Here is a 22,909-nt window from a genome sequence, read left to right as displayed (position 1 = left end):
CGTGTAGGAGCCCATAGTATTCCTATATGGTTAGCATGCATTAAAAACGTTAGCGTGCCTCTAGCGTGACTTAGTAAACAGGACCTTTAGCTTGGCAAATGTACTCCAAACATGTAATAGGCTCTATGAAGGAGGCACAATGAAGGGTGTCCAAGTGTAAATTACATTGCCCAACCAGGATCCAGGATTTGGTTTCTTCAGGGGGGGAGGGGGGGTATAATAATCCAAACGAAAAAGTAAAAACAATTGTTATTGGCACAAAATAAAAAATAATTATATATATATATATATATATATATATATATATATATATATATATATATATATCATATATATATATATATGGACCCCCTCATATCAATATATATATATAAAATACCCAAATAAGAAATAAAGAAATAATAGAGCTACCAGGCTAGAAACTGTACCCGACTTCAACCAGATCAACTGATAAAAACGCCCAGGCTTGATCTGGTATTAAGCAATTCATATGACAACAAAGATTAAAACAGACCAATCAGTGCAATTAAAAAAAAAAAGCAAAATAAATTGGCCTATTCCACCTCTCTATTCAGCCCACCCAATCCAACAGTACCCCATTAAAAAATATATCTTTCTTCTTTCTATAGAAAACACACTGAGGCATTGCCCCCATGAGGCAAAGACAACACCTCCAGAATAGTAAACCGCTTACGATACAGGGAGGTAAGGAAAGACCCAGCTTGGAAAGAGATCCAAATATCCAAAAGTGAATTTTGGAACTACCCTGTTCCATAGACAGCTTAATATCAGGGTCACATCCATTTAGCCAATCAAAAAATTCATGCAATAAGGTCTGACCTCTCTTCCAAATAAGAAAAATATCAGTCAAAACTCAAGGATATTTGAAACTGGTTCTTTTTGGTTTGGGGATGAAGGCATAGAAAAGCTGGTTTAGCTGGTCACATGCTTCCTTGCTGACCAAGTGCTATGATACACACCCCAGAATATACTTGACAAGATTAAGAGGGACATTGTCTGAGAGTTTCAGGTGGATGGTTTTTCTTTTCTTAGACCCAGCCTCTTTGATTGCTGCCAATATACAGATCCTGTTCTTGAAGAATGGTGGTAATTAACTCTCCTGTATCCACCCAGCCTGCTTTTGTTAGGCTCTGGTTGACCATTTAACAGTTCTTTTGTTTCAGGCTGTCAGTAGTTTGAAGGAGGGGGATGGGCGGCTGGGCCAGATATGCTGCCTGAGCAAGGTACATTCAAAGTTTTAGCAAAACATTTTATCTATCTATATCTATCTATATATAGATAGATATATAGATATAGTGATATAGTGAGGAAGTGGTAACCTCCCTGATCAGAGTCCTAGGATCAACACACAAACCAGGAAAAGAGATCTTGTTAGTAATCCTAAGCCTAAAAATGCCCTTCATAGGAAGGACGAACCTCTGAAACCAAGTCCTGCCTCCCAGCCCAATAGAGGGGTGAAAAGTAGAAGGGAGGGAGTTGGGAAGGAAGGGGAGGAGACTGAGCTAACAAACTTCCAGCCAGATGAAAGTCCAGCAGCAATGGAGATGGAAGGAACCGGCTCAGGGGAATCTGAAGAAACGGAGAACCACAACCAAGGAGAAGCTATGGAGCTGTGTTTAAACATTTCTTTACTATTTTTGGTTTTGGAAAGAAAGTTTTTGTCCAAATACCTTGAAAGTTGATAGAGCAGCCGTGGGAGGGCCAGTGTGAGAATCAAACACTGAAAGGGAAGAGGCTGCTCAGCCTTGGCTGAAGCTAGGAAGCACCAAGAGCTGTATTTTCTGTTGTGAACTGTGACTATAATGCTTTGTGCTTTTGGGAAAAGGGGCATTGAAAGACATTTTTTTTCTCAAAGACTCCTAAGGAGCCTGAAAGGACTTAAGGGCATAGGCGCCCGGTATAAGAGGCTTGGGGAGGCTATGCCTCTCCAGCCACAGCAGGATGGATCAGCTGTTTCTATAGAAATGCTAAATAGTAGTAGTAGTAGTTCTCTGGCAGTCCTGCTGCTCTGGGGGGTTTAAATAGCAGCAGGCTGCAGTGAAAGCCTCTAGCCTTTTGTAACCAGTTGTAATTTGATTACCTGCTGGGAGAGCAGAGCAGGGGTGGTTGGCTGGACTTGTCCTGGGTTGCCATGGAGATATTTAACTAGGCTGAATTCCTGCACATGGGCACTTCATGCCAAAGAGAGTTGCACTGACCTCTGAAATTTTAAAAGTGCTAAAAATAAGTTTTAAAAATATTGAAAGATCATTTTATTTTCATTATAGTGTTTGGAATGTGTCCACTTTGAGAATCAGGTGCTCAACATTAAAGTTTATATTTATTTACTGACTTATGGCATTTTATCCCACATTAAACATGAATTAGGGGTGTTTGTGGCTCTACATGAGAATTGTCCCTTGTTTTATATTGTTGACAGTCTGCATTTTCCGTATGGGTGGTATATTGGTGTATTAGGTTCTGCCCAGTGTAATATTTATGGTACAGTAAGGTTCTGAGTGTGTTTTTGCACAAAGTTGTGCATAGTGTTTTGCAGTTGAGCGATTGTGCTTAGAATATGCTTTGAGCAACCACTTTATTCTTTGACATATGATACATATCTAATATCTAAATTTAATAAAAGGTATTAATTGTGACTTTTATTTTTATTTATTTATTCTGTGTGTTATCAGACAATTATGGATTTAAGCTCCACCCCTGGCCCCACCCCTAACCCCCCCCCTTTAGCCTCCCCAGTTGGGCCACCGACCGCCTATGCTTAAGGGGTTAAGAGGGGGGAGGAGGAAGCCCTGTTCGAAAGAAATTGGAGCAGAGTACTGCAGGAGGAAGTTGTTTTCTGTTTAAGTTTGAGTGCTGAACTTTGTCACCATTGATCTACCATGTGCCTACAGTTGTGGTAACAACAGGGATTTTTGAAAGAGAAATGAGAAAGCTGTAACCTAAAACTGCTGATAAGGACTGACTAACAAGGACACTACAAGTCCCCGTGACTATCTTTATCTATCTATCTATCTATCTATCTATCTATCTATCTATCTATCTATCTATCTATCTATCTATCTATCTATCTATCTATCTATCTATCTATCTATCTATCTATCTACCTGGGCACCCCACCCAGGGGTTGGAGAGTAGTACTCACTAGGGTATCTGGGACTCCCATGGTGAGCTTGGTCCTACAACTCCTGGATCATTTGTTACTGCTGTATCAGCTCTCCATCCTTGGCTTCCAGTAACTTAACTTTCTTGGCTACCTCTTCGGTGAGCCCTTTCAGCATTTCTTTGCACTGGTCAGCTGGAACACTCCTCTCCAACTGCATACCTGCCAATCTCCCACATTTAACGGGAGACTCCCACTTTGGCGGGTCATCTCCTGCACTCCCGCAAAAGCGGGAAAGTCTCCTGCTGAATTCCGCAGCTGCCACAACCACCACTTCTGTTGAGCAGCAGCAGGAACAAAAACAAGTGCCGCGCTGAGCCACAGCCACTGCCACCGCTTCTCTCCACAGCTGGTATAAGAACAAAAACAAGCATGGGGCAGCAGCAGCCTTCAGGCATGCACTGTCAGCTCTCCCATCCTCGGCCCCCGCTGACGTCAATTTCCAATTCTGGGGGCAGAGGACCAGCAGAGCCAACTTTGCATACCTGTAGGCTGCTGCAACCCCGTGCTTCTTGTTCTTGTGTCAGCACTGCTGCTGCAAAGAGGGCTAGAGGGAGAAAGGAAACATGGCAGGAAAGGGTAGGGGAAGGGGAAAAGGGTGTCCAGAGAAAGCAGAGGGTAGAGAAAGAAAGAAGAGTGAGGGCGCTGGAGGGTACAGAGAGAGACAGAGAGGAGAGAGAGAGAGATGGGGAGAGAAAGAGGGGACATAGAAAAAAGCAGGGGAGAGCCACGGAGAGAGAGAGGGAGAGAAAGAGGGGACATGGAAAAGAGCAGGGGAGAGACAGGCTGCTGGGGAGAAGGAAAGGGAGCAAAGGGGGAGACCCTGACTGGTCAGATAGAGAGATAAAGAAGAGAAATGCTGGATGAAAGGAGGGAGAGAAAGAGGAAAAATGATAGAAGGAGGGGTAGAACGAGGGAAGATGCTGGATGGAAGAGGGGTACAGAGAGAGAGAGGGAGAGAGAGAGTGAGATGAGTGGAAAGATGGGGAGAGAAAGAGGGCACATGGCAAGAGAGAGAGAGAAGCTGCTGTGGAGAAACTGGGGGAGACCCTAGCTGTTAGATGGAGAAATGCTGGATAAAAGGAGGGAGAAAGAGGGAAAATACTGGAAGGAGGGGACAGAAAGAGGGAAGACGCTGGATGGAAGGGTAAGGAGGGAAAGAGGAAAGACACTGGAAGGATGGGGAGAGAGGGGGCATGCTGTATGGAAAAGGGTCAAGAAAGAGAACTGTCTAGAAGGAAGGGGAGATAGAAGAGACAATGGATGGAAAGAGAGGGATACAATGGATAGAAGGATTGGGAGAAGGTAATGGGTGGAAGGATGGAGAGAGAAAGAGGGATGACATTGGATGAAAGGGTAGGAGCAGAGACTGTCCTTCTTTGTTAAACTGTACAGCGCTGCGTAACCCTAGTAGCGCTCTAGAAATGTTAAGTAGTAGTAGTAGTAGTAGTAGGAGAGAAAGAGGGAAGGTGCTGGATGGAAGGTTAGGGAGGAAAAGAGGAATCGCTGGATGGAAGGATGCAGAGAGAGAGAGGAGGAGAGAAAGAAGGGAGATGCTGGATGGAAAGGGGGAGAGGATAGAGTTAGTGAAAAACTAGAGAATAAGAAGAAGGGGCATGGGGAGAACAAAAGTGAGGAAAAGATGAAAAGCCATAGGCAGATGAAGTAAAAAGAGGGAAATTAAAGAATGGAGTCTAGAATTAGCAGTAGAGGAGAAGGAGACGGATAAGAGAGATTTATCTACAGAACGGAGTACCCGAGGGGGGGAGGCGTAGGGAGAGACGAGAGTGGAGAGGTACTGGAGAGCGGCAGAGTGAATACACTTATAGGTCAATAAGAGAAGCTTGAACTGAATACAGAAACAGATAGGGAGCCAGTGAAGTGACTTAAGGAGTGGGCTAATGTGAGCATAGCGACTTTGGCGGAAGATGAGTCGCGCAGCAGACTCCTCCCACTGACTGGGTCATAACCGCCTCTGGGCGAGTCTCCCGCTCTCCAATTATCCCCAGTGATTTCTAGGTTACTGGAACCACACTCCTAGTGGTCCCACAGTTCCCAGAAAGCACTCACAGACCCAACACACAAACCCCCAGGATTCTTTATCAATCCAGACAATCAAGGCGAACAAACAATTATGTTTATTCTCTTTAGAAATATTGAACAGTGGAACAAAATAGTGCAATTTGCAAACAATAACAGGCAACTGAAATAAGGATCAATCATAACACTAACTAAACACTTGCATACTTCCTACAAAGTACCTGGGGAGATCAGGGCATATATCTGTTCATAGAGCTTCAGCAAAAGAAAGCTCTCTCTCTCTCTCTCTCCTTCTCCCAGGCTGAAACTGATGCAACAGCCAGCATCTGCTGGGAAATGTCAAACTCCAGGCCAATCAGAGCCCAGAACAGTCAAGTTTCAAATAAAAATTGTTACATCACTACAGGCACACAGCCTCCAAACAATGAACTCATGGGCGGACGCATTCCAACTGAAGCTAAACACAGAAAAAACACAATGTCTCATCCTGTCCTCACAATACAACACAAACAAACCCAATACCATAAACACCCCAGACTACATCCTTCTGGTCTCAGACAGCCTGAAAATTCTGGGAGTCACAATTGACCGAAATCTCACACTCGAAGACCATGCGAAAAATACAGCAAAGAAAATGTTCTACTCAATGTGGAAACTTAAAAGAATCAAACCTTTCTTCCCGAGGGAAGTATTCCGCAGCCTAGTACAATCAATGGTGCTAAGCCATCTAGACTACTGCAATGCCATCTATGCCGGATGCAAGGAACAAATCATTAAGAAGCTTCAAACCGCTCAAAACACAGCAGCCAGACTCATATTTGGGAAAACGAAATACGAAAGCGTCAAACCCCTAAGAGAAAAAACTACACTGGCTCCAGTAAAAGAACGAATTGCGTTCAAAGTTTGCACCCTGGTCCACAAAATCATTTACGGAGAAGCCCCAACCTATATGTTAGACCTTATAGACTTGCCTATTAGGAACGCAAAAAGATCATCACGCACATTCCTCAATCTCCACTATCCTAACTGTAAAGGGCTAAAATATAAATCCACATACGCGACCAGCTTTTCATACATCTGCACGCAGCTACTACTACTACTACTACTATTAAACATTTCTATAGCGCTACTAGACTTACGCAGCGCTGCACAAATTAACATGAAAAGACAGTCACTACTCAACAGAGCTTACAATCTAAATTGGACAGACGAACAGACAGCTAGGGGTGGGAGAGCTATGGAATGCATTACCGAAGGCCATAAAAACAACGCAAGACCTAACCATCTTCCGAAGGCTAATGAAAACAGATATTTTTAAGAAGTCATACCTTAAACATCCATTTAAATACTAAACAACAACACTATACACGATCTACACAAAACCGAAATCTTATCACATGACAAGCACTACCACCGTAAACCTTATGTCAAATAGGGTCTCTGTATAGTCGATGACCCAACATAGGTTATAATCCAATTTATTACTCAGGAACCTTCATGCAATGCCATAATGGACTCTTCTCCACCATGTATGTATACCATGTATATATACCATGATCTGCTCCATATATGTTATGTTTCATGTATGTTACCATGTATGTATGCACCTTAACGCAACACAATTTGCAATTCTATTACCCGGAAATGGCAATCGCCATTACAGCAAATGTAAGCCACATTGAGCCTGCAAATAGGTGGGAAAATGTGGGATACAAATGCTACAAATAAATAAATAAATAAATAAATATTATCTCTGTGCCAACTAAAAGAAAGAGAAGTCAGTCCTCTGTAACAGCTTTAAGCATAAACATGCACCATCTGCTGGCCAAACTAGAGAAATACTCTTCAGAATTAATTTAGGTAGGAAAATGTCCAATACAGTGTACAGACTTAACACACACTGTTTCTTCACAGAGGGCTTAATTGAACAAATGAAAACACAATTTAAAGCACTGTCACTCTAAATAGCAAACCTTGCTTCATGAATTATGATAGCCGAATTGGCCTTTCCCTTCAGACCACATTTTTCAGTCTTTATGGGTGAAGTAGGAGATATTGCTTCTCTCATACAGAGTATTGGTTCTCTTCATCTATACAATACTATAGCTGACCTGCTAATCCTCTTTTTCTCTCTTTAGAAATGAACTTCCCTACGTTGCTGTATCTTCTGGTTCTCTTCATTGTTGGAGGTAAGGCTGTCCTGCACCACAAGTACATGTTATGATCCTACTGGGACAGGCAGGGTAGTGACTTGGTCTTGCTCCTGATTGGCCATGTCAGGGATTGGGCTGACGTCTGAGGCAGCTGACGTCAGATTCCAGACCCTATTTAAACATACCTCTGCCTGCATAGGATGCTCTAGCATTATCTCTTTCAGCTGTGAACTTACCTTGTTTGTCCTTAGTCTGTGTCTGTGGCACAGGGTGAATTTTCTTTGTTGTTTGGTTGCCATTTTTCCCTTTGTGTTTGTTCTGTGAGTCTGTAGCAGCCAGATTTTTCTCTGATTACTTAGTTGATGTGCAGCTGTGTTCAGCTTCTCGGTGTCCGTTGCTTCACTGTGTTCCTTGCCTTTACTTCCCTGCTGTGTGTGCTGGCTGAGTCCGTGGTAAGAGCTTACTTCCTTTGTCTGGATTTCCCTATTAACCCTTTATCTGTTGTATCTGTTGTTTGGTTCTTGTGAGCACTGCTCCTTGTCTGACCTGTGTACCTAGAAGCAGTCTCTCTCTGTAGTCTGCTTAAACCCTTTACCTGCTGTATCTGTTGCTTGGTTCTTGTGAGCACTGCTCCTCATCTGAGCTGTATACTAGAAGCAGTCTCTCTCTGTAGTCTGCCTTACCCTTACCTGCTGTTTGCAGATTGCTCCTTATCTAGCTGTGTTGCTTTCATTGTCTTTTGTGTGGTTTCCCTTTTCCTTATTCTTGCTGTAGCTCTTGTTTGGATCCTGTGTAGGTCACTCCTTCGTTTAGCTGTGTGGCACTGCTTGGGTTGCCTCTCTGCATGAGTTCCCTTATTCTGATTATTGTCTGTATCTGTGTGTTTGGTCTGGTGACCTTTCGGTGGTGTCTGTGTGTGTGGTGCTGTGTGCATGGCCCGAGTGCCAGTCCCTTCCGGGACTTTTCTCTGTTCTTTTCCCTTCCCTTGTGTGTGACTGGGTTCCAGTTTGGCCTTGCGACCTGTACGCTTGGACTCTGTATGTGTGGGTTCCAGTTCGGCCTTGTGGCCCGTATGAGTGGTCTATTTTCCTTTCTGGAGGTGCTCACTGGTCTCCCTGAGTGTGCTGGGCTTAGCATGAGCTTGGTGTGCAAAAGGCCTCGGCCTAGGCCCAAGGGCTCACGATCAACCTTACATACATATTGTCCAGAAGGCAGAGCAGTATGTTGAACACTAGGGGCCCTGTTTACAAAGGCGCACTAGCGTTTTTAGTGCGCACTAAAAATTAGTGCGCTCTAACCATCTAGATGCCCATAGGAATATTATTAGCATCTACACGGTTAGCGTGCTCTTTTTAGTGTGTGCTAAAATGCTAGAGCTCCTCGGCAAACAGGGCTCGAGGGAAGCCAGGGTTCAAATCCTGAGGCTCTTTGTGACATTGGTCATTCGTTTTACCATTTGCTGCCCCAGGAAACCAACATATTGTAGATTATAAACACTCTGAGATAGAAACTAACTGAATTTTAACTCACCTTTAGCAATGGATTTTGAAAGTAATGAAATCCTAATCCAGCACAATTCATTTTTCAATAATACATTATTCCCTGCATAAGGTATGTTTTTTTTAAGCTGTACTGTACTGATAGCTATTCCAGTGATTAAATACAATAAATAAACAATGGTTAGATCTGTGACTTATGAGTCTTTAGAATTCAAGTACCCTTTGGTAGCATTTCTCTGACTTTCTTGTCAGCTTTTCTCCCTCTATTCATCTCCCTTGGGTCATTCTAAAAGTTTATACACCTCAATCACTAGGATTAATGTTAATCCAGCTAACTAAAGGGAGGTAATTTAACAAAGCTTTTCTTGCATTTAAAGCATATTATACATCCTGAAAAGCACTCTTTCAAAGGGGTATATGTGGTATTCCAAGCCATTATTAGCTAAGGCTGGATTAGTGGTTTTATAAAATACCTTAACTAAATTAATAAATATAGAATAGATCATGACAGTAGATAAGGACTATTAGACCCATCTCTGTTGATTCTACACAATATCTGATCTCATTTCCTTTCCTTATCATGCCACTAAGGTCCATTTAACACAAGCATTTTTGGTTTCTGCCATTGTTCTGATTTCTACCACATTTTTTTTTACATTGCCTTAGAGCCTTAGCCTACCAGCTTCATATGATGATGTTGTCATGGGGCTTCACATTCTATATTAGAATTGTAAACCACTGAGATCTGATAAAAGTTCAGCGAGTTATCAAATGTTAATAAAACATGAAAACATAAACACATACAAAATGCTACTTGGTTGAGGTATTATGTTGGCACCTTATTGAGCAGACTGGATGGACCGTCCAGATCTATATCTGCCGTCATTTACTGTATTACTGTGTTATTTACTGGAACTTTTCAGAAGATGTTCATATCACAATTTATTTTCCCTCCTTTCTTAAAATCATAAAAATAGCTATACTGGGTCAGACTGCTGGTCCATCTAGCACAGTATCTTGCTTCCAACAGTAGCCAATCCAGGTCACAAGTACCTGGCAGAAACCCAAATAGTAGCAATATCCTATTCTACCAATCCCAGGACAAGCAATGGCTTCCTCCATATCCATCTCAATAACAGATTATGGACTTTTCTTCCAGGAACTTGTACAAATCGTTTTGAAAGTCAAATACGCTAACCGCTGTTACCGCATCCTCTGGTGAGTTCCAGAGCTTAACTATTCTTTGAAATAAAAAAATATTTCCTCCTATTTATTTTAAAAGTATTTCCATGTAATTTTATTGAGTGTCCCTTGGTCTTTTTACCTTTTGAAAGAGTGAAAAATCGATTCACTTTTAGCCATTCTATACCACTCAGGATTTGGTAGACCTCAATCATATCCCCCTCAGCCATCTCCTTTCCAAGCTGAAGAGCCCTAACCTCTTTAGCCTTTATCATTTTGATCGCTCTTCTTGGAACCTTTTCTTATTCCACTATATCTTTTTTGAGATCAGGCGACCAGAACTGAACACAATACTCAAACTGAGGTTGCATCATGGAGCGATACAGTGGCATTATAATATTGTTGGTCTTATTTTGTATCCCTTTCCTAATAATTTCCTAGCATTCTGATTTTGCCTGCCACTTCACACTGAGATTTCAGGGTATTGTCTACAATGACATATAGATCTTTTCTTGGGTGCTGACTCCTAAGGTGGACCCTAGGGGGTGCCTCATGCTGAGGCTCTTGCAGTCAGTCTGAGCTGAGAAGTTGAGGAGGGAGGAGTTCTGTTTGTAGGCTCTGAGAGTGGAGGCGGAGGAGAGGGAAGCTCAGCCTGACTCCCAAATGGGGGAGAGGATGGGTCCTGGGGGGAAAAGAACTGGCAAGTCCCTGGCTGCAAGGCCTGGTAGGCCTAGAAAGAACCCCAGGATGAGAGGCTGGAGGTCCCAGGCACCTCTGGCTTGAAAGAGAGAGGCCTGGGGAAGGAAGAACAGGATCTAAAAGCCCAAAGTAAGCCCAGAAGATTCAGGAACAAGTCCAAGAAAAACCTCAGAGGACCCAAGCACAGCTCCAGAAGGCCCTGGAGTTGCAACAGCGGGGCTTGCAAGTAAGTCTGCAACAGCAAACCATGACACAAGTGCTGTCAGGGCAGCGGGAAGAATGGGGGAGCTTTGTGGAGAAAGGCAGAAGGATCCTGTTTGGAGGAAGTGGGGAAAAAGAGGATCCCACTAGAGAAGTAAGAATAATGGAGGAGTCTAGTGGGGATTCTGATACTGAATCTGAAGACATATGTGGCCCAAAGATGGAGAGAAAGCTGTTGTAGAAAGAGTCAGAAGACTAATGAGTTTAGAAAAAACAATGGAAAGTTTGAAAAAGAGACTTAAGAAAGCAGAGTCTATGACAAAATTGGTTCCAAAAGAGTTCCAGAGACAATATAAAGAAGAGGAAAGAGCTGTGCAGGAAAAGCTGCTGGAAACATAGAAAAAGTTTCAAGAAATGGCTGAGGCTCCAGGCAACCCACTGAGGGAAGTGTACATTAATAGAGCCAGAATGGCAGCCATGCAGAAAAGAACAGTGGTTTTTAGAACTGAGAAGGCAAGCCAGAAGTTCCAGGAGGAAGGAGAGAGGGGAAAGGAACAGAAATGCAAAGGCAGGACAAAGAGTGCAGCTCTGTGGGAAAGCTGCCAGAGGTTGTAGAACAGCAACGCACTAAAGAACAATAGTTTTCAAAAGGAGCAAAAGAAGGGAGCAGTCAGTTTGCATCTACCATGGAAGTCACACAGGCAGTCTGTGGAGAAACAGACCAGTCAGATTTCCAGCTGATTGGCTGTAAAACAAAAGAAGGAAAATAGCTTTAAGAGACTTGTACCCATAAAAAAACAGAAATTGTTTTGCAAGAAAAAGAGGAGAATCAGAGGGCAATGGAAGTGGAGGTGCCCACAAGTAGGCACTAGAAACTGTGGAATCTTTGAGCAGTAGAGAATCTTTGTTGGATGGTCTAAAAGGTCTGGAGGAAGCTTGGAAGGAGGAATCCAGGCAAGGAAAAGGTACTGAATCGACTGATTTGACAGAGGAAAAGATGAAGCAAGCACAGTGTCTGTCAAGTGTTTTGAATGTAGCTGGAGAAAACGTTGGAGAAAAAATGGCGGAGGAGAGCGGTGTTTCCCAGCAAGAAGAAGTTTGGTTGAGCAGTGGGGTTTCTCTGCTTGCCGGGCTGGATGAGAATGAAGCAGAGCAGTTGGAGCCAGAGGGACATATTGTCAGCTGCAGTGGCATCAAATAAAGGAATCCCCAATCTGTGAAAGTGAAAGTTTACAGTGCTTCTGTAAGGGAATTGGAACCCTTATCCTTGCAGTATGCAGAGGAGGTAGAGACCAGCAGTCTTTTCCGGACAGGTGCAGGTCAGACGACAGCAGGAGGAGAAGTGAGAGGAGACCCATCGCAGAGGACAGAAGTAGCAGCAGGCATGCTTGCTGGTGATCAAGAGAAAACCAATACAGAGGAATTCAATCCGAAGTGGAGAAATGCGGGGAAAGGTACATCAGATCCTGATTGTGGAAGAATGAGGAGTGTGGCAAGAGTCCAGGAGCAGAACAACATGGTGGAGGAGTGTATACTTCACCTGGATACAGGAATGGATTGGGCCAAGCAGGAGAAACCAGGAAAAAGGGAGGAGATAGTCATCAGTGCTGTGGAATGCTGTGTTTTGGAACAGAGAACTGAGAAATCCCAAGTAAGTCAGTGGAATGGAGGGCAACAGCTGGTGAAACATCAGATCAAAAGAGGACAGAAATCAGGGGGACTGTAGGAATGGAGGAGATACCAGGAAAAAAGGGAGGAGACAGTCGTCAGTGCTGTGGAATGCTGGGTTGAAGGTACTTTGGAGCAGAGAACCGTGAAATCCCAAGTAAGTGCGGTAGAATGGAGGACAACAGATGGTGAAACATCAGATCAGAAGAGGACAGAAACCAGGGTTCTACAGGAATGGAGGTATACAGAACTGTGACTGAGGGGCATCGGGTGGGGGAGGAGGGGAGGGAGGGAGGGTGGCAACAACAGCATGAGGGGTGGTAGGGTGATGCAAATATTATGTGAAGGACAACATGTGTCAACGTTTTTGTGTGAAGGAGAAGGAGGGAGGGGAAGGGGAGAGGGGGAAGGCAGAAAGGAAGAGGGGAGGCAAAAGGGGAAGCAAGGGAGTGGGTCAGGTTGGGGAAGGAGGGAGGGATTGTCTTTTGCAGAGGTGATGGGAGGGGGAAATAAGGGGGGTTGGGGGGACGAGGTTCCCAGGAGAATTGGGGAGGCTCTTCAGTTAGATGTCGGAATGTGGTACAGTTAAGGTGGGTGGGGAGGGTGCGATGCCAGGGAGGGAGAGGGTTTTGAGGTTGGTTTTGAGCCTTGGCTTTCTCCCAGAAGACCTCTTTGCATGCATACACCCGGTCAATGTACCTGAATATGATATCAGTTTTTTGACGCAGCGTGGCATGGAAGTCTTTTGGGAGAAATACGAGGGGGTAAGGAACAAGGGGGAGTGGAAGGGTTTTAGGGTAGTACCAATAAGCACACCAGAACTAGTGGAGGTCACACTTCTAGTAAGGAATGAGTCAAATCCAAGGTGCAGAACTGATGTATTGGTTAGGCAGGTATGCAGACGTTAGGGTCCCATTGAAGAAAATTCCAGACCCTAGCAGGGTGTGGGCAGGGGGTTGGAGGGCATTGGTAATGCAGAATGGGTGTATGATTGTTATCGACCAGGACTGTACCAGCATACTGGGACATTGTGATCACTGCTATTTTGAAATACTTCTTGTGGATGGCCAGATGCCAATCGACATTACAGAAAAGTTTACTGTCAGTGGACACAATGGTGGGGGACGTGCTGCGGGAGGTTTTTTTCCTGGCACATTTGGAGCAGGAGAGGTTTGGGAGGGCAAGGTGGGAAGGGTAGTGGAAGCATGTACGGTTGAAACTTGATTAGATATGTTTTTGTTATTTTAGTGGTTTTCGTTTTCTTTTTGAACATTTGTATAAAAGTAGGTTTGTTATAAATGATTCTAAGTTTCTCCAATAAAAACATTCCCTATCATCAGGTAATTATCATTTGGATTATTCTTCCCAATGTACATCACTTTGCATTTGTCCACGTTAAATTTTATCTGCCATTTGGATGCCCAGTCTTCCAATTTCCTAAGGTCTTTCTGCAATTTTTCACAGTCCGCATGTATTTTGACAATTTTGAATCGTTTTGTGTCATCTGTAAATTTAATCACCTCACTTGTAATTCCAATTTCCAGATCATCCGGTCCCAGTACAGATCCCTGTGGCACTCCACTATTCATCATCCTCTATTGAGAAAAATGGCCATTTAACCCTAACCTCCTCTAAATACAGTAAAGACTTAATTATCTGATCTAAACAGGACTGACCTATTGTTGGCTAAATGAAAGGTTGGAAACTATGGAAAACATTGTAACCCCTCAAACAATGCAGAAACAAGCGCAGTAAAAGCAGGATTCCAGCTCACAACAATAGCAAAAGTAGGGTCCCAGGTTGGAAAATGGAAAGAGAAATCAAACAATGCAGAAACAAAAGCAGTAAAAGCTCACAACCGCGGTAAACGTAGGGTCCTGGATTCTGAAAATGAAAAGAGAAGTCATGTGACATCACCGAGAAGGTCTGTTGGATATGCCAGATGGTTGATCAGCAAAGATAGCAACATATTAAAAGACAAACTTTCTCTAGCTTATCTAGGCCTGGAAAGAATATGCACTGTACTTTAGAAAAAGCTTACTGAATATGGATCCTTGTATGAAATACATATAAGGGCATGGAACACATATACATATTTGGTAACATGTGCAAATGAGTCATTTTATTAAAAAAAAAAAAACAAGTTAGAGAGCAGCTCAACCTTTTGGCATTTTGAGGCCATTTTCAATTATGGAAAACGTACTGGTGTTCTATTTGCCCGCTTGAATTCCTTTGCCCTTGGTGGCCCTATTTCTCCTAGTCCATAAGACTCTACAATCCCACCAATCCTCTTATCTATCCCACCATCTGACCTCCTACTGCCCTGCTTGGCCTCACTGCTTCTCACAACATTTTTTGTTACAGGTCCCCACCCTTCGCTCTTTCATCTCTTATCTATCCGTTCTTGAATATTTAGTGTAATGGAGCCCACTGTTTGGAATGCACTCCCCCAGTCTTTGTGATTAGAATCCTCTCTCCCTGCCTTTAAGGCCCAACTTAATGCTCTTCTATTTGCCATTGCTTTTGGCTCTGGCCATGCTTCGTTGACCGCTGGCTTAGATGGGACTCCATACTGGTGTCTCTCCTTCCTTACCTCCTTTGATTCCTATTACTACTTGTACCCTCTTCTCTGGGTAGCCTCTGCTTTCCCTTTCCTGCCATTTTTCTAGTTCAATTTCTTTTTACTATAATGGTGTGATTTTGGATGTTGTAAAGTGCCTTGATGAAATGTTCCCCTAGACAGTATATCAAATATTAATAAACTTGGAACTCCTGAAGGGTAAGCACAAATCCCTTCTTCAGCTCTCCTCCCAAGATCAGGTCCAAACGAAGTAGGTACAGTTTTTTGATGAATGTGTCTATTGCTATTGCAAAATATGGAATACATGCACACTTTGAAGGTCTGACCAATCCATGCTCAGAACATGATCTCTTAAAATCTATACATGCCTTGGGCATACACTTAATAGTAGCACCTGTTCTACAACAGATACTTTTGCATGTATGCTAATAGACACATGTGAATGGCTTCTTTTATACATGACAATATCAAAAAAGAAAGTCAATTTGCTCTATGCGTTATGTAAATGGAAAGTAGATGGGGACTTGCTGAAATTTAAAGAAAAAGCCTCAACTACCCCGAGGAGAGTCCTGGACTTTTTTTTAGCAAACCTCTAAAGGGGTGGACATGGCCCAGTATTGAATATCCGGTAACGGTCATTGATTAAAAAAAATCATTGACTGCCACCAGCTGAATATTGACCAGTATATTTCTATGTAATTTGGTACAGATTCGGATTTGAGATTTTATTACTCAACTTTTTTTTCTAAATCTGAGATTAAGGTGAGATATACGCAGGTGCACAAGTTGTTTCCCTGTTACTGGACTTACATTTTAGGTTGTACCTGAGGCAATGCAGGTCGAAATAACTTGTCCAATGTCTTAAGAAGTGTCAGTAGGAGAAGCAGGATTTGTCCGCTCATGTTCCTGATTTTTAGTCTGCCGCTCCAACTATATATGATCATATGAGTTGTGGTTCTAATATCATTATTTCATCCTCTTCTCCCTGTTCTATAGTTTCATGCAGTCTGTTAACTCATAATGAGCTGCTAGGAAACACAGATAGCATACAAAATATAAATTATTATATTAATATCATTATTATTAATAATAGGTAACTGTACCAGCGAAAACTGTCTGTGTGCTCAGGGATTCTGTGCCAGTGGTTGGGTGCAGTATAAAGATGCCTGCTATGCAAATTTTACAACTCGCTTGTCTTGGGCTAATGCAGAGGTAAGAAACACATTCCGCTGGATTCTATATAGGTCACCCAAATTTGGGCAAGGATCCCAGATCTGCACATAAACTAATTAGTTAATGAGATGTTAATAATAACTGGTATTAATTGGCACTCATTTGGGTTTATGCATGGATCTGCCCTGCTCTGTATTCTATAAAATGTATGCCTAAATTTTATAGTGCACAAATCAAAAGGGGGTATGGCCATAGAAAGGGCATGGTCGAGTCAGGTGTGTTCATAGAAATTAGGTGCAATGTTATAGAACAGTCATTTATGCACCGTGACAAAACAGTGGATTTTTAAGCCTGTAAAACTGTATTATTTCTTGAAGTGTATTTCTGTAGTTTTGCCAGCAGGTGGTGCATATTTATGTTTAAAGCTGTTACAGAGAACTGACTGTTCCTTGTTTAGTTATCACAGATAAGAGGTAACCTGCAGTGATGTGGCCAGGTATTTTTAAAACTTGTTGTTCTGGGCTCTCATTGGCCCAGGAGCTCAAAATTCATCTAGGCTTTTTCTCCAGTCTTAGCCAGGGAGAAAAGACAGAAGGGTCTCTTTGCTGAGGCCCTGTGAACAGTTATATTTGATAACCTGTAAACAGCTATATGTCCTGAACTGACCAAGTACTATTTAGATAGTAAACAAATGTTTAGTTAGTTTTATAATTGATCCATATTTCAGTTATCTGTTACTGTTTGCTGATTGTACCTTTTCTGTTCATTGTTCTAATTTTTTCATGACAATAAACATTTGCAGTTTATTGCCTCTGCTTCTCTGGACTGATTAAGAATCCTGATGGTTGTGTCTTGAGTCCGTGAGTGCTTTCTAGGAACTGTGGGAACACTGGGAGTATGGCCCCAATAACCTAGAAATCACTAGGGATAATTAGAGAGTGGTAGACTCACCCAGAGGCGGTTGAGACCCAGTCGGTAGGAGGAGGGCGCTAGTGTAAAGCACAAGTGGTAGGTGTAGGCGGATCTCAGCTGTGCTGGGAATAGACCTTCTAAGTGGCCGCGGGGTAGTCCAGGTGGGTGGCTAGACATTTAGTGACAACACCGAACTGCCATTAGTTGCACTTCAGCATTTAAACCAGGTTTCAGCAGGCATAAGTGCTCGCGCCTAACTGTGAGTGTCATTTATGGAATTCCGCCCGTTCTGTTTGTTGACACACAGAGGACAAGAAGATTTGGTTGTATGATTTTTTAATTTATTCACATTTATTTTGAGTCAACCTTAGTTTTCTTTTAAATTATCCAAAGTATTTCACTATGAAAGTTGGCAGAGATATCAATGAATATTGTTATTCAATAACAATGGATGAAACCAGTAGGGTTTGGTTTCTACTACATCAAATTAGTTATTGTCTATTGTCTGTCTTTAGCTCATGCATTTGCTATGTTTTTCTCACATTCTCACAGTAATCAAGAAAAACCCTTCAATGCATAGGTAGATCTAATACTAATATAAACTTTCTTCTTGTTTGTCTTAGACCAAATGCCAATCACTAAATTCTCATCTGGCCTCCATTCATTCTGTAGAGGAAAATGACTTTATTTATGTTTTAATGGGGAAAATACACAATCATGGAACTGGACAAGCCTACTGGATTGGAGGACATGATACTTTCAAGGTATAATCTTGCCTATGTATTTGTGGAAACATCATAGCAAGTGCATAATAAATTATAATGAGCAATAAGAAGCCCAAATATTGTAAATGTTTGGGACTGCTGCTTTTTAACATATTTATAAATGACCTAGAGAAGGAAATAAATAATAAGGTAATCAAGGGTCTTGTTTACTAAGGTGCGCTAGCATTTTTAGCGTGCACTACCTGTGTAGGTACCCATAGGAATGCTATGGCCACCAACACGATTAGCACGTGCTGTTTAGTGCCTCTAATGTGACTTAGCAAACTGGTCCCTAAATTTGTTGATGATACAAATTTATTCAAAGTTGTTAAATTGCATTAGGATTGTGAAACATTGCAAGAGGACCTTATGAGACTGGGAGACTGGGCATGCAAATGGCAGGGATCCCCGCTCACCCCTATCCTATTCAATTTCTTCATGTCCTCTCTTGGCTCAATATACCTGGGACTAAGTGAGCTACTACTATCCTATGCGAACGACATCCTGCTGTTCTTACCAGTAACCACTTTGAATAAAGATCCTATTCAAACCGTAATAATTGGCATAAATGCTGTTAGCACTTGGGCCCTGACCAATAAACTGAAATTGAATGCGCAGAAAAACAAGATCCTGTGGTTCAGGAATCAAGGAGTTTCGTTCTCAACTTCAATAACTCTTTCTGACGGTCAAATCTTTGTAGTCGAGTCTGAAACCAGAGTGCTAGGGGTCTTGCTTGACTCCTCCCTCACCTTTTCTTCCCATGTCAACCAGCTATGAAAGGAAACTTTGTTCAGAATGAGACAGCTATATCTAGTCAGATGATTCTTTAACCAAAAAGCCTTTTCACTGTTAGTTCAACAGTGGACAGTATCATGGACTCATCAAATTGTCCTGGCGTCCTATATCAGAAAGAATTAGGTTTAAAGCTGCTTGCTTAGTTTTTGCATTTGAATTGCTGACTAGGGTTTCTTCACTATGTTTGGTCCAGTCTAACAGACTAAAAGAACTGATGCTAGCACCACCGTTTCATAAGGGAATTTGATATATATAAATATATACATAAATATAGGGAAATTCTTATGAACCTCAGTATGTATGCGCTGGAAGAGAGGAGGGAGAGAGGAGACATGATAGAGGCGTTTAAATATCTCCAGGGCATTTATGTACAAGAAGTGAGCCTCTTTCAACTGAAGGAGAGCTCTGGAACGAAGGGGCATACAATGAAGTTAAGAGGGAATAGGCTTAGGAGTAATCTAAGAAAGTATCATTTCACAGAAAGGGTGGTGGAGGCATGGAATGGCCTCCTGGTGGAGGTGGTGGAGTCGAGGACTGTTCCAGAATTTAAAAAGGCATGGGATAAGCATGTGAGATTGCTTAGGAAAAGGGAGAGTTAGGGGTTACAGAGGATGGGCAGACTGGATGGGCCATATGGCCTTTATCTGCTGTCATGTTTCTATGTTTCTATATTGGAAGATCTTTGACTTTTTAGTCCCTGTACTAGGAGTTACATTATGGAACTCTTTACCTATTACTATTAGAACAGTCAATAGCTAACTTAACTTCAGGAGGAGCCTAAAAACCTTTCTCTTCCCAGTGACCATTTCATAGTTATCCATATCGACTTCTGTTTCCTCTAACCATCCATAAGACTATCCTAAGATGTTCTTTGTCATGCATACACTCTGACGGTCTCTATTTTTGTCCCACCTAGAATGTAAACCACACTGGACCCTAGAAGGGGGATATTAGCAGTATATAAGAATTGATTTTAATATGAATTTGAATCAAGTAACCATGGTTAATTATGTACACACAAATCATGTTTTATTTTTGATTTGGTCATCACATATTAAATAATTATTTGTAACCCTAACCTCCACCAGGCTCCAAAGAATACATTAGTGAGAGTCTATATTTTAAAAAATGCTTGCAGAGCATTGCAATCAGAGAAGGGGAATTTATTAAGCAGATTTTTGAATTTTTTCAAATTCCTAATAGAAATAGCGAGAATATAATTTTATTTTTTAAACAATAAGGGACCCTCTTACTAAAGTGCAACAAATTTGTAGTTACTGTGTGTTAGTGGCAAAACTTAAGACCGTTTTACTAAGCTGCATTAAGCAGCTAATGTGGGTTTTACTACACATTAGACCTTAGCAAACACATGCACTAAAATCTACCGTGTTAAAAACATCAACACAAATCCCATGCTAGCTGCTTAATGTGGCTAGAGGTGATGCGTGGGCCTGACATGGACGGTTGGAGGAATGACCGGCTGTGTGACAGCTCGTGCACAGATCATTACCATGTACTAGCTGTCATGACGATAGTGTGGCTGCAGTTACTGCCACTTTGAGAGGAGTCCAGTATCATGGCCACAGCCCTAATGTGGATACATCACTTACCGATTGTTGCCAGATGGCGAAAAATTTTCCAGACCAAAGTAGCCTGAAGTAGCCCCAAAATAGCTGAATATTAATATGAAGGATGATATGAATATAAATAAGTCAATATGAAAATTAATATTGTAATCATCGTAATCATAATCATCATAATAAGTAGCATAATCATCATAAGCATAATTAGCATCAGCAGCATCAGCATAATAAATCATAATCAGCATCATAGTAACATATAGTAACATAGTAGATGACGGCAGAAAAAGACCTGCACGGTCCATCCAGTCTGCCCAACAAGATAAACTCACATGTGCTACTTTTTGAGTATACCTTACCTTGATTTGTACCTGTCCTTTTCAGGGCACAGACCGTATAAGTCTGCCCAGCACTATCCCCGCCTCCAAACCACCAGTCCCGCCTCCCATCACCGGCTCTGGCACAGACCGTATAAGTCTGCCCAGCACCATCTACGTCTCCCGCCACCGGCTTTGCCACCCAATCTCGTCTAAGCTCTTTAGGATCCATTCCTTCTGAGCAGGATTCCTTTATGTTTATCCCACGCATGTTTGAATTCCATTACCGTTTTCGTTTCTACCACCTCCCGCGGGAGGGCATTCCAAACATCCACTACTCTCTCCGTGAAAAAATACTTCCTGACATTTTCCTTGAGTCTGCCCCCCCTTCAATCTCATTTCATGTCCTCTCGTTCTACTGCCTTCGCATCTCCGGAAAAGGTTAGTTTGCAGATTAATACCTTTCAAATATTTGAACGTCTGTATCATATCACTCCTGTTTCTCCTTTCCTCCAGAGCATAATTAGCACAACCAGCACCCTAAATTAAAGTTGTTAAACTTACCCTGGGTGGGGGTTCTGGGGTCCTTAGGGAGCATTGGTGGCCAATGAGAATCCTTTCCTGGTGGTCCGGGGATCACAAGGGCAGGAGCTGAGCTGTTGGTGAGCTTCCCTGATGCTGCCTGGCAGCAGAATGAGGTTTCCCCAGTCTGGGTGCCCATGAAAATGGCCCAGTTGAGGCCTAGTGCTGGGTCTAGCAGAATACTCTCTGGAGCTGGGAAATAGGCCCAAAGTGAAGCTGGGGCCTCAATTTTTGTGTTGCAATTTTTTACCGCTGGTGTTGGAAGTAATTCAAGAGGGGATCTGAAGTTTAGAAGGGCCAGGTGCAGGTTTTGGGGGCCCAAATTAAAGGGTGTTTTTTTAATGTTGTGGAACTTGGGCTCCAAAAGCCATTTTAAATTTATTTTGGGGGGGTCTTTGGGGGTTTGGGGGGTTCCATAGAGGTGAGTTAGGTACATTTGAACTTTGGATGCTGTTGTTTTATGGCTAAATATGGGAATTTTGGGTGAAGAGGGCCTGCTCTCTGGGGAACATGTGATTTCAGTTTTCGTTAATTGGGGCCATGAGTGGATAAATTAATTAAATGGTTTACATGTTAATTTGTGGATTTTGAGGTATTTTAAAGTTCTTTTATTGAGAAAAATGTGTGGCATCTTAGAAAATTCGTATTGTTAAATTTAAAAAACACTGGAATATTGGTATAGTTGTGCTAGTACAGCAAGGGGAATTTTGGTGACGTTTGCTTTTTGTTTTCATATATAAATATTTGAAAATGTACTTTTCCCATTGAAACCTACGGGGAAAATTAATTTCAAAATGGAGATTGGTGTCTTCAAAATTTGAAGCGTGCATAACTGCCCTAATTAACTATTCCAAATGCATGGCTATCATTAGATGAGGGTCTGAGAGAGGAGCATGTGACATCATGAATGATGTCAAATGAGTCAGTAACCATAGATACAGACTCTGTCATTTTTTGAGATATAAAACTATTACAGACTTGTCAGAAAGATTTTGAAGCATGAGGGTGTATGTCAGAGTGGCTGGCGTGTGAGGCCTGTAAAAGTAGGAAAAATTAGAAAAGCATTCATTTAAACTTGAATTTAGAGATTATACGAGAAGATTGCATGTAATCTGACTGAGTTTGGAAATTTTTCTGAGAGATTTCCTTAGGGTTTTTTTTTTGTCTTTCAAGAGAGTGGACTGATTATACTGGGTCCTGTTTGTTTAAGTAGGCCAGGGACAGGCCGTGTGATTGTGGGGAACAAGCTATGTGACAGTGAGTGTTACACAAACTGAACTGAATTAGACCCAGCTAATTTATCATTAATCACTTACCTGAGAATTTGCCATAGAGTCTGAATAATCTCACATATATCTGAGAGGTTGTACTGCTTACATCTGAAATAAAATATTAGGAAAGCATGGAATGTTGCTCCTAATTGGGTTTCTGCCAGGTACTTGTGACCTGGATTGGCCAATGTTAGAAGCAGGATACTGGGCTAGATGGACTATTGGTCTGACCCAGTATGACTATTCTTATGTAATACTTCCATTTTAAAGTGAAAAACAAAACATCTGAGTTCTAAAAAAAAGTTAATTTG

The 22,909-nt window shown here is 42.1% G+C and overlaps 1 protein-coding gene across 1 annotated transcript in view; it reads left to right on the top strand.

Annotated features, from left to right (window-relative positions):
- LOC115460526 (lectin-like) overlaps window positions 1–22,909 on the top strand; it is a 48,102-nt gene that overhangs the window by 7,318 nt on the left and 17,875 nt on the right. Inside the window, exons 2-4 of the mRNA XM_030190294.1 lie at window positions 7,360–7,410; window positions 16,298–16,416; window positions 17,913–18,053. Of these exons, the coding sequence (XP_030046154.1) occupies window positions 7,362–7,410; window positions 16,298–16,416; window positions 17,913–18,053 (309 nt within the window). The 5' untranslated portion in view covers window positions 7,360–7,361. The remainder of the gene's footprint in view (window positions 1–7,359; window positions 7,411–16,297; window positions 16,417–17,912; window positions 18,054–22,909) is intronic.

This window comes from Microcaecilia unicolor, chromosome 1 (assembly GCF_901765095.1).
Source record: "Microcaecilia unicolor chromosome 1, aMicUni1.1, whole genome shotgun sequence".
Classification (NCBI taxonomy): domain Eukaryota; kingdom Metazoa; phylum Chordata; class Amphibia; order Gymnophiona; family Siphonopidae; genus Microcaecilia; species Microcaecilia unicolor.
Note: the sequence above shows the minus strand (reverse complement) of the source record. Positions and strands in the feature narration are given on the sequence as shown.